The 17,725-nt window shown below is 50.0% G+C and overlaps 1 protein-coding gene across 2 annotated transcripts in view; it reads left to right on the forward strand.

Moving 5' to 3' along the window:
* The window catches only part of FAM117B (family with sequence similarity 117 member B), a 136,704-nt gene that overhangs the window by 13,586 nt on the left and 105,393 nt on the right, over positions 1-17,725 (forward strand). For both annotated transcript variants that reach the window (XM_063954622.1, XM_063954623.1), the window contains exon 2: positions 8,587-8,735. In XM_063954622.1, coding sequence (XP_063810692.1) covers positions 8,587-8,735 — 149 coding nt within the window. The remainder of the gene's footprint in view (positions 1-8,586; positions 8,736-17,725) is intronic.

A 17,725-nucleotide genomic window follows, 5' to 3' on the forward strand; every position in this document is an offset into this window, starting at 1 on the left:
CCTGGCAGTGTACTATACCGTTACACAGGGTATGTGACTATGGCAGTGCCCTATGGGTGTAATGTTGGGGCACAGACCCCCTCCTGGCAGTGTACTGTACCGTTACACAGGGTATGTGACTATGGCAGTGCCTTATGGGTGTAATGTTGGGGCATAGACCCCCTCCTGGCAGTGTACTGTACCGTTACACAGGGTATGTGACTATGGCAGTGCCTTATGGGTGTAATGTTGGGGCACAGACCCCCTCCTGGCAGTGTACTGTACCGTTACACAGGGTATGTGACTATGGCAGTGCCTTATGGGTGTAATGTTGGGGCACAGACCCCCTCCTGGCAGTGTACTGTACCGTTACACAGGGTATGTGACTATGGCAGTGCCTTATGGGTGTAATGTTTGGGCACAGACCCCCTCCTGGCAGTGTACTGTACCGTTACACAGGGTATGTGACTATGGCAGTGCCTTATGGGTGTAATGTTGGGGCACAGACGCCCTCCTGGCAGTGTACTGTACCGTTACACAGGGTATGTGACTATGGCAGTCCCCTGTGGGTGTAATGTTTGGGCACAGACCCCCTCCTGGCAGTGTACTGTACCGTTACACAGGGTATGTGACTATGGCAGTGCCTTATGGGTGTAATGTTTGGGCACAGACCCCCTCCTGGCAGTGTACTGTACAGTTACACAGGGTATGTGACTATGGCAGTGCCTTATGGGTGTAATGTTTGGGCACAGACCCCCTCCTGGCAGTGTACTGTACTGTTACACAGGGTATGTGACTATGGCAGTGCCTTATGGGTGTAATGTTGGGGCACAGACGCCCTCCTGGCAGTGTACTGTACCGTTACACAGGGTATGTGACTATGGCAGTGCCTTATGGGTGTAATGTTGGGGCACAGACGCCCTCCTGGCAGTGTACTGTACCGTTACACAGGGTATGTGACTATGGCAGTGCCTTATGGGTGTAATGTTTGGGCACAGACCCCCTCCTGGCAGTGTACTGTACAGTTACACAGGGTATGTGACTATGGCAGTGCCTTATGGGTGTAATGTTTGGGCACAGACCCCCTCCTGGCAGTGTACTGTACCGTTACACAGGGTATGTGACTATGGCAGTGCCTTATGGGTGTAATGTTGGGGCACAGACGCCCTCCTGGCAGTGTACTGTACCGTTACACAGGGTATGTGACTATGGCAGTGCCTTATGGGTGTAATGTTGGGGCACAGACGCCCTCCTGGCAGTGTACTGTACCGTTACACAGGGTATGTGACTATGGCAGTGCCTTATGGGTGTAATGTTGGGGCACAGACGCCCTCCTGGCAGTGTACTGTACCGTTACACAGGGTATGTGACTATGGCAGTCCCCTGTGGGTGTAATGTTTGGGCACAGACCCCCTCCTGGCAGTGTACTGTACCGTTACACAGGGTATGTGACTATGGCAGTGCCTTATGGGTGTAATGTTGGGGCACAGACGCCCTCCTGGCAGTGTACTGTACCGTTACACAGGGTATGTGACTATGGCAGTGCCCTATGGGTGTAATGTTTGGGCACAGATGCCCTCCTGGCATTGTACGGTACAGTTACACAGGGTATGTGACTATGGCAGTGCCTTATGGGTGTAATGTTGGGGCACAGACCCCCTCCTGGCAGTGTACTGTACCGTTACACAGGGTATGTGACTATGGCAGTGCCTTATGGGTGTAATGTTGGGGCATAGACCCCCTCCTGGCAGTGTACTGTACCGTTACACAGGGTATGTGACTATGGCAGTGCCTTATGGGTGTAATGTTGGGGCACAGACGCCCTCCTGGCAGTGTACTGTACCGTTACACAGGGTATGTGACTATGGCAGTCCCCTGTGGGTGTAATGTTTGGGCACAGACCCCCTCCTGGCAGTGTACTGTACCGTTACACAGGGTATGTGACTATGGCAGTGCCTTATGGGTGTAATGTTGGGGCATAGACCCCCTCCTGGCAGTGTACTATACCGTTACACAGGGTATGTGACTATGGCAGTGCCCTATGGGTGTAATGTTGGGGCACAGACCCCCTCCTGGCAGTGTACTGTACCGTTACACAGGGTATGTGACTATGGCAGTGCCTTATGGGTGTAATGTTGGGGCACAGACCCCCTCCTGGCAGTGTACTGTACCGTTACACAGGGTATGTGACTATGGCAGTGCCTTATGGGTGTAATGTTGGGGCACAGACCCCCTCCTGGCAGTGTACTGTACCGTTACACAGGGTATGTGACTATGGCAGTGCCTTATGGGTGTAATGTTGGGGCACAGACCCCCTCCTGGCAGTGTACTGTACCGTTACACAGGGTATGTGACTATGGCAGTGCCTTATGGGTGTAATGTTGGGGCACAGACCCCCTCCTGGCAGTGTACTGTACCGTTACACAGGGTATGTGACTATGGCAGTGCCTTATGGGTGTAATGTTGGGGCACAGACCCCCTCCTGGCAGTGTACTGTACCGTTACACAGGGTATGTGACTATGGCAGTGCCTTATGGGTGTAATGTTTGGGCACAGACCCCCTCCTGGCAGTGTACTGTACCGTTACACAGGGTATGTGACTATGGCAGTGCCTTATGGGTGTAATGTTGGGGCACAGACGCCCTCCTGGCAGTGTACTGTACCGTTACACAGGGTATGTGACTATGGCAGTCCCCTGTGGGTGTAATGTTTGGGCACAGACCCCCTCCTGGCAGTGTACTGTACCGTTACACAGGGTATGTGACTATGGCAGTGCCTTATGGGTGTAATGTTTGGGCACAGACCCCCTCCTGGCAGTGTACTGTACAGTTACACAGGGTATGTGACTATGGCAGTGCCTTATGGGTGTAATGTTTGGGCACAGACCCCCTCCTGGCAGTGTACTGTACTGTTACACAGGGTATGTGACTATGGCAGTGCCTTATGGGTGTAATGTTGGGGCACAGACGCCCTCCTGGCAGTGTACTGTACCGTTACACAGGGTATGTGACTATGGCAGTGCCTTATGGGTGTAATGTTTGGGCACAGACCCCCTCCTGGCAGTGTACTGTACCGTTACACAGGGTATGTGACTATGGCAGTGCCTTATGGGTGTGATGTTGGGGCATAGACCCCCTCCTGGCAGTGTACTATACCGTTACACAGGGTATGTGACTATGGCAGTGCCCTATGGGTGTAATGTTGGGGCACAGACCCCCTCCTGGCAGTGTACTGTACCGTTACACAGGGTATGTGACTATGGCAGTGCCTTATGGGTGTAATGTTTGGGCACAGACCCCCTCCTGGCAGTGTACTGTACCGTTACACAGGGTATGTGACTATGGCAGTGCCTTATGGGTGTAATGTTGGGGCACAGACGCCCTCCTGGCATTGTACTGTACAGTTACACAGGGTATGTGACTATGGCAGTGCCTTATGGGTGTAATGTTTGGGCACAGACGCCCTCCTGGCAGTGTACTGTACCGTTACACAGGGTATGTGACTATGGCAGTCCCCTGTGGGTGTAATGTTGGGGCACAGACCCCCTCCTGGCAGTGTACTGTGGGAACTTTGTGGTCAGCGGGTGACCGAAAGTGACCTCACCGCTGACCACAAAGTTCCCACCATTGGTTACAATAGAGCGCATAGGCGCTACATTGTAACACTGCCGTGTGCCGCCTGTCATACAGTACAGGAGCACACAGCCAATCAGGAGGGTGCCACAACGTGGCGCTCCCTGATTGGCTGAAGAAACCCTCTTAGACATAAGTCAGAGTGGGTTTCTGGCATTCGGGGAAAGGGGTCCCATGTGAAAACATGGGGCCCCTTTCAGTTCGTGGTCGGGTGTCCGTTTTTTTATTTTTACAAGTACGTGGATTACAAATGGATTACCCGAGGAGCCCTCTACACTGGATTTGGTGAGTAGGATTTTTTCCACAGGTACCCCATGGATTCTACATGGAGAAGAGTACCGACCTGCGTGTGAACATAGGTAAGTATGTGTATATGGAGGTGTGTATGTATGCATTAAAGTTTTACTTTCAAGGTGTGTGTCTTATGTTTTTATTGGGGTATTTTTTTAGTAGTAGTACTACAGGTACCAGTGGGTCCGGTTTTCCTCCGCATGCTGGTACTTGTGGTTCTCCAAGTACCAGCTTGCGGGGGAGGCTTGCTGGGACTTGTAGTACTGCTACTAAAAACAATATTCATTTTTTTACACAATGGCTATCAGCCTCCCATCCGCAGCCCTTGGATGGGGGGGACAGCCTCGGGCTTCACCCCTGGTCCTTGGGTGGCTGGAGGGGGGAGACCCCTTGATTGAAGCGGTCCCCACTCCTCCAGGGTACCCCGGCCTGGGGTGACTAGTTGGTTATGTAATGCCACGGCTGCCGGGACCTATATAAAAGTGTCCCCCGGCTGTGGCATTATGTATCTGGCTAGTGGAGCCCGGTGCTGGTTTCAGAAATACGGGGGACCCCTACGCTTTTTGTCCCCCGTATTTTTGGAACCAGGACCAGGCGCAGAGCCCGGTGCTGGTTGTTGAAATATGGGGGAACCTCTATCATTTTCCCCACCATATTTTTGCAACCAGGGCCGGCTCAAAGAGCCCGAGGCTGGTTTGGCTTAGGAGGGGGGACCCCACGCATTTTTTCCCCCTGAAAATAACACTTTCCCATCCCCTTCCCACTGATAAACATGCACGGATCTCATGGATCCGTGCATGCCTATCCAAACACGGTAAAAAAAAAGCAGGTCTGTTTTTTTTTTAGCACTTTTTCACGATTTGTATTTCAGCACGGCAGTGTTTGGCTATTGTCGGCAGTGTTTGTGATTTGCACTTTTTAGTAAATTCCCGATTTCTACCAAATTGCAGGCGTATTTGACCGATGGTGTATTGATTCGAGATTATTTCCTAGGACTTCCAAAATATTACGAATGCCCTCATCACTGCCGAGATTTTTGCTTAGTAAATTCCCGACATGACACTTTGAAGAAAAAACGGCATCTCGGTCAAAATCGGGAGCTTAGTAAATATACCCCGCAGTCTTTTTATGAGGGATGCTCAAAGAGACATTGGATTGCTGGCTTCTAGGGCCAATGCCATGTCGATCTAAGCTTCTCCCTCAGCACTCACCAGCGCCATATTCTCTCCACAGCACTGCTGAGAGGAAGCTCCCCGGACTCTCCCCTGCTTACACACGGTGAAAGGGTGCTTTCGGCAGGTTCCATGCGAGGACCTTTCAATGGGACCTCTTGGATAAGTGGTCCGGGTCCCACTTACAAATGCATCAAAGGATCACCCTGTCTCCCAGGACCAGGGTATCTCTCCTGTGGTGGCTGAACAGTGCTCACCTACTAGAAGGTCGCAGGTTCGGCATTCAGGACTGGGTCCTGGTGACCACGGACGCAAGCCTCCGAGGCTGGGGAGCAGTGACACTGGGAAGAAATTTCCAAGGTCTCTGGTCAAGCCTAGAGTCTTGTCTCCACATCAACGTCCTGGAGTTGAGGGCCATATACAACGCCCTGCGTCAAGCGGAGGAATTGCTTCGGAGAAAACCGGTTCTGATTCAGTCAGACAATGTCACGGCAGTGGCTCATATAAACCGCCAAGGCGGAACAAGGAGCAGAATGGCCATGGCAGAAGCGACCAGGATTCTACGCTGGGCGGAAGGCCATGTAAGCGCGCTGCCAGCGCTGTTCATCCCGGGGGTGGACAACTGGGAGGCGGACTTCCTCAGCAGGCACGACCTGCATCCGGGAGAGTGGGGACATCATCAAGAAGTCTTCGCACAGATCACGGATCGTTGGGGACTGCCTCAAATCGACATGATGGCGTCCCGTCTCAACAAAAAATAAAGCGGTATTGTGCCAGGTCAAGGGACCCTCAGGCGGTAGCGATAGACGCTCTGGTGACACCTTGGGTGTTCAGATCGGCCTATGTGTTTCTTCCTCTCATACCCAAGGTGTTGAGAATAATACGAAGAAGCAGGGTCAGAACAATACTCATTGTTCCGGATTGGCCACGGAGGACTTGGTATCCGGAGCTGCAAGAGTTGCTCGCAGGGGATCCGTGGCCTCTTCCTCTAAGGCAGGACCTGCTGCGGCAGGGGCCCTGTCTGTTCCAAGACTTACCGCGGCTGCGTTTGACGGCATGGCGGTTGAACGCCGAATCCTAGCGGAAAAAGGGATTCCGGAGGAAGTCATTCCTACCCTGATCAAGGCTAGGAAAGATGTGACGTTAAAACATTATCACCGTATATAGCGGAAATATGTTTCTTGGTGTGAGGCCAGAGCTGCTCCTACGGGGGAGTTCCATTTGGGCAGTCTACTTCACTTCCTTCAAACAGGAGTGACTTTGGGCCTAAAATTAGGGTCCATAAAGGTCCAGATTTCGGCCTTATCCATTTTCTTTCAAAGAGAATTGGCCTCTATTCCTGAAGTACAGACCTTTGTGAAGGGAGTGCTGCATATTCAGCCTCCCTTTGTGCCTCCGGTGGTGCCTTGGGATCTTAACGTGGTGTTACGTTTCCTCAAGTCACCTTGGTTTGAACCACTCAAAACTGTGGAGTTGAAATACCTCACGTGGAAAGTGGTCATGTTGTTGGCGTTAGCTTCGGCAAGACGTGTTTCCGAATTGGCGGCTTTATCACATAAAAGCCCATACTTGGTTTTTCACGTGGATAGGGCGGAGTTGAGGACTCGCCCTCACTTTCTGCCAAAAGTGGTCTCATCTTTTCATGTGAACCAACCTATTGTCGTGCCTGTGGCTACACGGGACTTGGAGGATTCCGAGTCCCTGGATGTAGTCAGGGCTTTGAAGATTTATGTGACCAGAACGGCTAGAATCAGGAAGACTGAAGCTTTGTTCGTTCTGTATGCGGCCAACAAGGTTGGCGCTCCTGCTTCAAAGCAGACTATTGCTTGCTGGATCTGTAACACGATTCAGCAGGCGCATTCTACGGCAGGATTGCCGTTGCCGAAATCTGTTAAGGCCCACTCCACTAGGAAAGTGGGCTCTTCTTAGGCGGCTGCCCGAGGGGTCTCGGCATTACAGTTGTGCCGAGCAGCTACTTGGTCGGGGACAAACACCTTTGCAAAGTTCTATAAGTTTGATACCCTGGCTGAGGAGGACCTCCTGTTTGCTCAATCGGTGCTGCAGAGTCATCCGCACTCTCCCGCCCGTTTGGGAGCTTTGGTATAATCCCCATGGTCCTTACAGAGTCCCAGCATCCTCAAGGACGTTAGAGAAAATAAGATTTTACTTACCGGTAAATCTATTTCTCGTAGTCCGTAGAGGATGCTGGGCGCCCGTCCCAAGTGCGGACTTCTTCTGCAAGACTTGTATACAGTTATTGCTTACATAAGGGTTATGTTATAGTTTTTCGGTGGAACCGTGGCTATGTTGTTGTTCATACTGTTAACTGGGTAAGTTTATCACAAGTTATACGGTGTGATTGGTGTGGGCTGGTATGGATCTCGCCCTTAGATTTCCAAAAATCCTTCCTCGTACTGTCCATCTTCTCTGGGCACAGTTTCCCTAACTGAGGTCTGGAGGAGGGGAATAGAGGGAGGAGCCAGTGCACACCCAGAGTCCAAAGCTTTCTTAAAGTGCCCTATCTCCTGCGGAGCCCGTCTATTCCCCATGGTCCTTAAGGAGTCCCAGCATCCTCTACGGACTACGAGAAATAGATTTACCGGTAAGTATATGTCCTGGCATCAGGCCTGTAGTCACAGCATAATTAAAAAAACACATTTAAAAAATTTAAATATATATTTGTTTGGGATTTAAACCTGTCTCCCGCTACTTCTGCGTCACCTTTGTAAAAACTGGATGTGGTTCAGTTGTTGCCATTAAACAATCCTGTTCATAGAGGGAACATAGTAACGTTTTTATTTCTATACAGATGTAGCATTGTGCAACTATGTGCTCCTGCGACTAGCTTGATGCAGGGCGCACGGTCGTTTACACGCACCCTAGACTTTGTTTTGTGTGATTGCAGGAGTGAGTAGTGGCAGCGGGCGCGGTGCGTATGCTGTGCAATGATCATCCTGGATACATCTGTATATAGAAAATGTGCGCCACTGCCTGACCGCGCACATACCAGACACTAAGGGTAGTGCCAAAACCACAAACTTGTCATGCCGGCAGAATGGGAACGGCACTTTGTATATTGGGAAATAAATTTCCTCCATTGTTGTAGAATATCCTGATGTGTGTTGGTAAATAGCCTATGGATCAGTGAATTACCCCCCTCAGCTGGGCACAGGTTGCATAGGAGAGACCCCGCAATGCAGCTGCTAGTTATGCTGCACGGCACCCCGCACCGCTTGTTACCTTTAGCGAGCCCCTGCGTTCCTGACCGCTGTGTGACATTACATATGTTTTATGTATAAATAATGCAAGTTGTGAGTCTAAGTGAAGACTGTAATATGCTGCGATCTGGCCCTGGGGCGATGTATTGTCTCCCCCTTTATATGATAACATTGTGCTACACTAAATGCACCAGCAGAATGTGGAATAATTCATGAAGGACACCAGATAAATACGTTGCACTGGGAGGAACAGTCTTCTGCAAACGTTTAACGATAACTGTTTTTCTCTATCAGGTGATAAGCCGCCACCACCCTCGTCCAGCCCATCCAGCTTAATACGCCGCACATCATCGCTAGATACTCTGGCTGCCCCTTATCTCTCCGGACAATGGCCTCGGGAACACGGCCAGACCGCTCCATGCATGAGGGATAAGTCCACTCAGGTAAGTTGGAGGGTTTGGTCATGCTGTGTTCCTTAATATACAGTAGCTACAATAGCTGCACCCACCCGGTGCCCAGTGTAGGATAGCGCTCACATTTCCCAGACACCAGTGCCCATGCCTTACTGGGAGGCCGCATGACGTCACACCGCAGTGGTAGGTACACCTTATATCCTGACGTTTCAGTATGCGCTGTAGCTCGGGAGCTGCGCCCGGCGTAGCGCTGTAGCTCGGGAGCTGCGCCCGCCTCCGTGCGTTACTAAATCTCCCTATCATTAGTGTGTACTTACACCTCTGTGCCAGATGTAAAGACATACCTCCTAATGGGTAATGCACATAGTTGCTGATTGGTGTGGTCCCATCTGAGAAATGATTCCCTCCCCCTGGATGCAAGGTTTCATACGTACAAAATGCGTGTACAGATGTGTCCTCATACATCTAGCCTCGTACGTCTTACTGCATAGATGCCTGGTACAAAAGTGCTGCTAGGTCCTGTGCAACTCCGCTATTGTTGGGTGCCTTTTTTGGCAAAATGTATCTTAGTCGCAATGCAATGTTACTAGGAGGCACGAGGAGAATGTGATATGCGACACCTGTATACTGTGTGTGACTGAGTCTGTATACGGAGCACAGTGTGACTAGGACGCACCAGGAGACTGCGCTGAGTAATGTGATATATGACACCTGTATACTGTGTGTGACTGAGGCTGTATACGGAGCACAATGTGACTAGGACACACCAGGAGACTGCGCTGAGTAATAAATATGAAACCTGTATACTGTGTGTGACTGAGGCTGTATACGGAGCACAATGTGACTAGGACGCACCAGGAGACTGCGCTGAGTAATGTGATATATGACACCTGTGTGTGACTGAGGCTGTATACGGAGCACAATGTGACTAGGATGCACCAGGAGACTGCGCTGTGTAATGTGATATGACACCTGTATACTGTGTGTGACTGAGGCTGTATACAGAGCACAATGTGACTAGGACGCACCAGGAGACTGCGTTGAGTAATGTGATATGACACCTGTATACTGTGTGTGACTGAGGCTGTATACGGAGCACAATGTGACTAGGACACACCAGGAAACTGCACTGAGTAATATATATGAAACCTGTATACTGTGTGTGACTGAGGCTGTATACGGAGCACAATGTGACTAGGACGCACCAGGAGACAGCGCTGAGTAATGTGATATATGACACCTGTATACTGTGTGTGACTGAGGCTGTATATGGAGCACAATGTGACTAGGACGCACCAGGAGACTGTGCTGAGTAATGTGATATGACACCTGCATACTGTGTGTGACTGAGGCTGTATACGGAGCACAATGTGACTAGGACGCACCAGGAGACTGCGCTGAGTAATGTGATATGATATATGACACCTGTGTGTGACTGAGGCTGTATACGGAGCACAATGTGACTAGGATGCACCAGGAGACTGCGCTGTGTAATGTGATATATGACACCTGTATACTGTGTGTGACTGAGGCTGTATACAGAGCACAATGTGACTAGTACACACCAGGAGACAGCGCTGAGTAATGTGATATATGACACCTGTATACTGTGTGTGACTGAGGCTGTATACGGAGCACAATGTGACTAGGACGCACCAGGAGACTGTGCTGAGTAATGTGATATATGATACCTGTATACTGTGTGTGACTGAGGCTGTATACGGAGCACAATGTGACTAGGACGCACCAGGAGACTGCGCTGAGTAATGTGATGTTGACACCTGTATACTGTGTGTGACTGAGGCTGTATACGGAGCAGGACAAAACTTGTATTGGAATAAGCTGTGGCTGCTGCATTGTAGCACTTTGTGTAAAGACTCAGACGCAGTCGCACACAGTATACAAGCATCACACTACTCGGCACAATCTCCTCCTGCGTCCTAGTAGCATCACATTATGACTAAGATGCATTACTCCTTCATCCACTAGGGGCCACTGGAATGTAGTTACAATGGGGAATAGTAGGCAGTAGTTGGGAGCTGGCACTTTAAAAATTCTCACACTGTGGCTAGCTCCTCCCCTACTATCTCCCCTCCAAGCCAGTCTTAGTTTAGTGCCCGAGGGAGCTGGTTCACTTGGGTTTAGCTGAAGAAATTTTTCTTTTTTCTTTATTATTTTCTTTTTCTTACTTACACACACAGACTGGCAGCTCTGCCACTGCCAGTCTGCACCGCGGGAGCTGCCGGCGGGGTCCCATCGCAGCTGCGTGCGGCTCGGGATGGGCCCCGGCTGAGGGAGACACTGAGCTCTCCTGAGTTGGCGGACACCGCTGCGTGCGGCGCGTGTCGAGACCACTCCATCCAGCAGAAGATTCCGGAAGCATGGCAGCGGTGAGTATCAGTGGCCGGACACCGCTGCGTGCGGCGCGTGTCAGGGTCACTCCGTCGGCAGAAGATTCCGACAGGATACGTGAGTGCGATGTTGGAGGCCACTCCGTCGACAGAGGCCGGACACCGCTGCGTGTGTCGGGGCCACTCCAGCATCTGCAGGCAGTGGTGAGTAAACACCCCCCCTTCACATGGATGTATGATTATATATTACAATGTGATCTAAGTAATATGTTGATTCCCCCAGTGTGCCACTGTAGGATCTCATGTGTCTGGAGTGGGTCAGATTATAACACAGGGCGCCTTTTCTGATCAAATTTGGCGCCTTTAAGGGGGGGGGCGGAGCTTCAGTGCGCTATGCACAGCGCCCGCTCTGTACTGCGGCTCAGCTCTCCGCGCTCCGCCCGCGACACACATGGCCGGCGGGGGATGCAGGGCGCTCACAGACGGGTGAGTTTTAAAAAAAAATTCTGCCAGAGCGGGGGTGGAGCTAACTCCTGCTCGGTGCAGCGAGCGTTCCCCGCGCCCCGGCCGCTGCACGCTCACATCCGCATCCCGCGCTGTGCAGCGGGCTCCCTGCTCCCCGCACGCATTTCCGGACAGAGCGATCACCGCCCCGGGTAAATCCCGCGCTGTACGCATTGCTGTCCCGCGCTGTACAACGGGCTCAGCGCGGACGGGGATACATGGCGCTCACCGCTTCGTGGAACTGAAGCAGGTTAGTTTAAGTTTTGGGGGCCGACCTATTTCAACAGCGGGCTCCCTGCTCCACGGCCACTGCACGCATTGCTAGAGGGAGAGTCAGGGAGCTTACTACTTCATTTAATGTTTGTACATACTCCCGCTTTGCTCACGGGCTCCCCGCTCCCCGGCACACACACAATGGCTAATATAGCCAAATGGTTAGAGCTTCTGCCTAGCAGTCTCCAACCCCGGGTTCAAGACTACTCACCACCACTTTCTAATAGAGCCTACTCTATATCAGGGGCTCATTAATGTCATTATAAATAGCTTTTATAGCTTGGTGGCCATAATAGTGGAGCACATTATGCATAGGAACCCAGGTTCACATATCACCCCCTACACAATTAGCTTAATTATGTGTATATATATATATATATATATATATATATATATATATATATATATATATATATATATATATATATATATATATATATAATCATCCAAACGTACGGCACTCTGCGGACTTATTCAGCCAAATAAATAACTTAAACAGTGCTCATAATCTTATTTAAATACCCTTACCTGTCCACGATGTCCCGGTATTTAAATAAGATTATGAGCACTGTTTAACCATTATGCTGCTTGAAAAAGGCTATTAAAAGAGCCGAAACGTTGCTTAAGAGAAGCAAGATGTCATGAGTTATTTATTTGGCTGAATAAGTCCGCAGAGTGCCGTACGTTTGGATGATATGATTTTTACCAATGTGCACCTCGGCAAGATGACTATGGAAGTGTGAGTGCCGGTTATTCGTTTGCTATATATATATATATATATATATATATATATATATATATATATATATATATATATATATATATATATATATATATATATATATATATATGTATGTATGGGGTTATGTATGGGTATGTGTGTGTGTGTATGTGTATATATATATAAGTATACTGTTGCACATATATAGTAGCAATGTTTTTATTATAAGACAGACCTGGTTTCACATTAGCTCCGCTTTGCCACATAACTTTTTCCCCCGGCTTTTCTCATAACTGGACGCCATTTTGGGAAACCAACCGAGCCTCTGAGAAACAGGGCGGGTGTTACCTTCCCTTTATTATTCCTTTGTTCCACTTAATAATAATAATAATAATAATAATACTGGTAGTAATTTGGGGAATGTGTGTGGCATCAGACAAACAGTCGCTGTAGCGGGTATCTGATGGGACCAGGGTTTGAATCCAAAAAAAAAAAAAAAAAAAAGTTACTTTAAAGGAAGCTCCTATAGCCTAGTGGCTAAGACTCCTGTCCCGCAGCGCTACTGGTTCAGGTCTCCGCTGCTCCAGAAAGTTTATTTGAATCGTGTCGGTCACTACACGTTGTAGTGCAGATCTTGCATAGGGCTGTGTTTATTTAACCCACCTTTTCTCCTTTCGTTTGTCTCACCTGGGATAGTCAAAGAATTCCCTCTTAGGTGTGAAGTATGCGGTGGAGCCATCTGCTTAGCCCTCCACGCACCAGCAGGACGCTCCTGTTTGAACAGCTCAGATTATGCAGGTAATGTCACTGGTAACCAGAGACCTTGTACGTCATTTCCCCTCTCCAGGTTTCTAAAAGAACCTTGCTAACCTTCCATGTTACAACTCGGCAGTGGAAAGGCCTCTCTGGGAGGAGGAGAGAGATGTCCAGGATACTGATGAGGTCCGTTTTTCGGTTGAGTCTGAACCAGTGTCTCAGAATATCCAGGTGCATTATACAGCAGTTTGTCTGATACTGCAGGTAAAGGAGGCGGACACGTCAAGTCCATCAGGGTTCGACGCCGATGACGAAATGACAGCGACTGGTCCAGTTTCGGATGAGCTGGGCAGGCTCCGGTGGACAGCCGGCAGACACCCGAATACACTTCAGGTATCAAACAATGTTTGTTTTCCTATCCTTTCCCCGCAGACGGCAGGAAAGGATATCAGGGCCTCTCCAAGATATACCCCTCGATGTATCGCCGGTCCAACAAGCTGCCGTTTTCCTGAGGCAACCTTGCTCAGGGGTCCATCGAAGACACATATGCGGCAGCTGGGTTCTACCTTGTCCGGAGCAGGTAGGTTGTGGAACAATTGTCCTCTAGGTTACAGGATGTTTCGCATCAGGATCGTTTGATACTGGGGTACGGGTCAGAATCACGATTCTGCTTTATGTTCTTGGGAGGTTCTGCAGACTCGGAACCTGCATTTCTCTGACGTCCTAAGTGGATGCTGGGGACTCCGTCAGGACCATGGAGGACCAGCGGCTCCGCAGGAGACAGGGCACAAAACTAAAGCTTTAGGATCAGGTGGTGTGTACTGGCTCCTCCCGCCATGACCCTCCTCCAAGCCTCAGTTAGGTTTTTGTGCCCGTCCGAGCAGGGTGCAATCTAGGTGGCTCTCTTAAGGAGCTGCTTAGAAAAAGTTTTTAGGTTTCTTATTTTCAGTGAGTCCTGCTGGCAACAGGCTCACTGCATCGAGGGACTTAGGGGAGAGAAGTTCAACTCGCCTGCGTGCAGGATGGATTGGCTTCTTAGGCTACTGGACACCATTAGCTCCAGAGGGAGTCGGAACACAGGTCTCACCCTGGGGTTCGTCCCGGAGCCGCGCCGCCGACCCCCCTTGCAGATGCTGAAGATTGAAGGTCCAGAAACCGGCGGCAGAAGGCTTTTCAGTCTTCATGAAGGTAGCGCACAGCACTGCAGCTGTGCGCCATTGTTGTCACACACTTCACACCAACGGTCACGGAGGGTGCAGGGCGTTGCTGGGGGCGCCCTGGGCAGCAATGTATAATACCTTATTCTGGCTAAAAATACATCACATATAGCCCCTGGAGGCTATATGGATGTATTTAACCCCTGCCAGGTCTCAGAAAAACGGGAGAAGAAGCCCGCCGAAAAGGGGGCGGGGCCTATTCTCCTCAGCACACAGCGCCATTTTCCCTCACAGAAATGCTGGTGGGAAGGCTCCCAGGCTCTCCCCTGCACTGCACTACAGAAACAGGGTTAAAACAGAGAGGGGGGGCACTTATTTGGCGATATGTATATATATATTAAAATGCTATAAGGGAAAAACACTTATATAAAGGTTGTCCCTGTATAATATAGCGTTTTTGGTGTGTGCTGGCAAACTCTCCCTCTGTCTCCCCAAAGGGCTAGTGGGGTCCTGTCCTCTATCAGAGCATTCCCTGTGTGTGTGCTGTGTGTCGGTACTTGTGTGTCGACATGTATGAGGACGATGTTGGTGAGGAGGCGGAGCAATTGCCGGTAATGGTGATGTCACTCTCTAGGGTGTCGACACCGGAATGGATGGCTTATTTAAGGAATTACGTGATAATGTCAAAACGCTGCAAGGTCGGTTGACGACATGAGACGGCCGGCAAACCAATTAGTACCTGTCCAGGCGTCTAAAACACCGTCGGGGGCGTTAAAACGTCCTTTTACCTCAGTCGGTCGACACAGACACGGACACTGACTCCAGTGTCGACGGTGAAGAAACAATCGTATTTTCCTTTAGGGCCACACGTTACTTGTTAAGGGCAATGAAGGAGATGTTACATATTTCTGATACTACAAGTACCACAAAAAAGGGTATTATGTGGAGTGTGAAAAAACTACATGTGGTTTTTCCTGAATCAGATAAATTAAATGAAGTGTGTGATGATGCGTGGGTTTCCCCCGATAGAAAATTATTGGCGGTATACCCTTTCCCGCCAGAAGTTATGGCGCGTTGGGAAACACACCTTAGGGTGGATAAGGCGCTCACACGCTTATAAAAACAAGTGGCGTTACCGTCTCCAGATACGGACGCCCTCAAGGAGCCAACTGATAGGAGGTTGGAAAATATCCTAAAAAGTATATACACACATACTGGTGTTATACTGCGACCAGCGATCGCCTCAGCCTGGATGGGCAGCGCTGGGGTGGCTTGGTCGGATTCCCTGACTGGAAATATTGATACCCTTGACAGGTACAGTATTTTATTGACTATAGAGCATTTAAAAGATGCATTTCTATATATGCGAAACTCTGGCATCAAGAGTAAGTGCGATGTCCATATCTGCCAGACGATGTTTATGGACACGACAGTGGTCAGGTGATGCAGATTCCACACGGCACATGGAAGTATTGCCGTATAAAGGGGACGAGTTATTTGGGGTCGGTCCATCGGACCTGGTGGCCACGGCAACAGCTAGAAAATCCACCTTTTTTACCCCAAGTCACATCTCAGCAGAAAAAGACATAGTCTTTTCAGCCTCAGTCCTTTCGTCCCCATAATATCTGCCCAGGGATAGAGGTAAGGGAAGAAGACTGCAGCAGGCAGCCCATTCCCAGGAACAGAAGCCTTCCACCGCTTCTGCCAAGTCCTCAGCATGACGCTGGGGACGTGCAAACAGGTGCGGTGGGGGGTCGTCTCAAGAGTTTCAGCACGCAGTGGGCTCACTCGCAAGTGGACCCCTGGATCCTACAAGTAGTATCCCAGGGGTACAGATTGGAAATTCGAGACGTCTCCCCCTCGCAGGTTCCTGAAGTTTGCTTTACCAACGTCTACCTCCGACAGGGAGGCAGTATTGGAAACAATTCACAAGCTGTATTCCCAGCAGGTGATAATCAAAGTACCCCTCCTACAACAAGTAAAGGGGTATTATTCCACACTATATTGTGGTACTGAAGCCAGACGGCTAGGTGAGACCTATTCTAAATGGAGTCACTCAGAGCAGTGATAGCGAACCAGGAAGAAGGGGACTATATGGTGTCCCTGGACATCAAGGATGCTTACCTCCATGTCCAAATTTGCCCTTCTCACAAAGGGTACCTCAGGTTCGTGGTACAAAACTGTCACTATCAGTTTCAGACGCTGCCGTTTGGATTGTCCACGGCACCCCGGGTCTTTACCAAGGTAATGGCCGAAATGATGATTCTTCTTCAAAGAAAAGGCGTCTTAATTATCCCTTACTTGGACGATCTCCTAATAAGGGCAAGGTCCAGAGAACAGTTGGAGGTCTGAGTAGCACTATCTCAAGTAGTTCTACGACAGCACGGGTGGATTCTAAATATTCCAAAATCGCAGCTGTCTCCGACGACACGTCTGCTGTCCCTAGGGATGATTCTGGACACAGTCCAGAAAAAGGTGTTTCTCCCGGAGGAGAAAGCCAGGGAGTTATCCGAGCTAGTCAGGAACCTCCAAAAACCAGGAAAAGTGTCAGTGCATCATTGCACAAGGGTCCTGGGAAAAATGGTGGCTTCTTACGAAGCGATTCCATTCGGCAGATTTCACGCAAGAACTTTTCAGTGGGATCTGCTGGACAAATGGTCCGGATCGCATCTTCAGATGCATCAGCGGATAACCCTGTCTCCAAGGACAAGGGTGTCTCTTCTGTGGTGGCTGCAGAGTGCTCATCTACTAAAGGGCCACAGTTATGCATTCAGGACTGGGTCCTGGTGACCACGGATTCCAGCTTGAAAGGCTGGGGAGCTGTCACACAGGGAAAAAATTTCCAGGGAGTGTGATCAAGTCTGGGGACTTCTCTCCGCATAAATATACTGGAGCTAAGAGCAATTTACAATGCTCTAAGCTTAAGCAAGACCTCTGCTTCAAGGTCAGCCGGTATTGATCCAGTGGGACAACATCACGGCAGTCGCCCACGTAAACAGACAGGGCGGCACAAGAAGCAGGAGGACAATGGCAGAAACTGCAAGGATTCTTCGCTGGGCGGAAAATCATGTGATAGCACTGTCAGCAGTTTTCATTCCGGGAGTGGACAACTGGGAAGCAGACTTCCTCAGCACGACCTCCACCCGGGAGAGTGGGGACTTCATCGAGAAGTTTTTTTCCACATGATTGTGCACCGTTGGGAAAGACCAAAGGTGGACATGATGGCGTCCCGCCTGAACAAAAAACTGGACAGGTATT

The sequence above is a fragment of the Pseudophryne corroboree genome, unplaced genomic scaffold (genome assembly GCF_028390025.1).
Source record: "Pseudophryne corroboree isolate aPseCor3 unplaced genomic scaffold, aPseCor3.hap2 scaffold_703, whole genome shotgun sequence".
In the NCBI taxonomy this organism is placed as follows: domain Eukaryota; kingdom Metazoa; phylum Chordata; class Amphibia; order Anura; family Myobatrachidae; genus Pseudophryne; species Pseudophryne corroboree.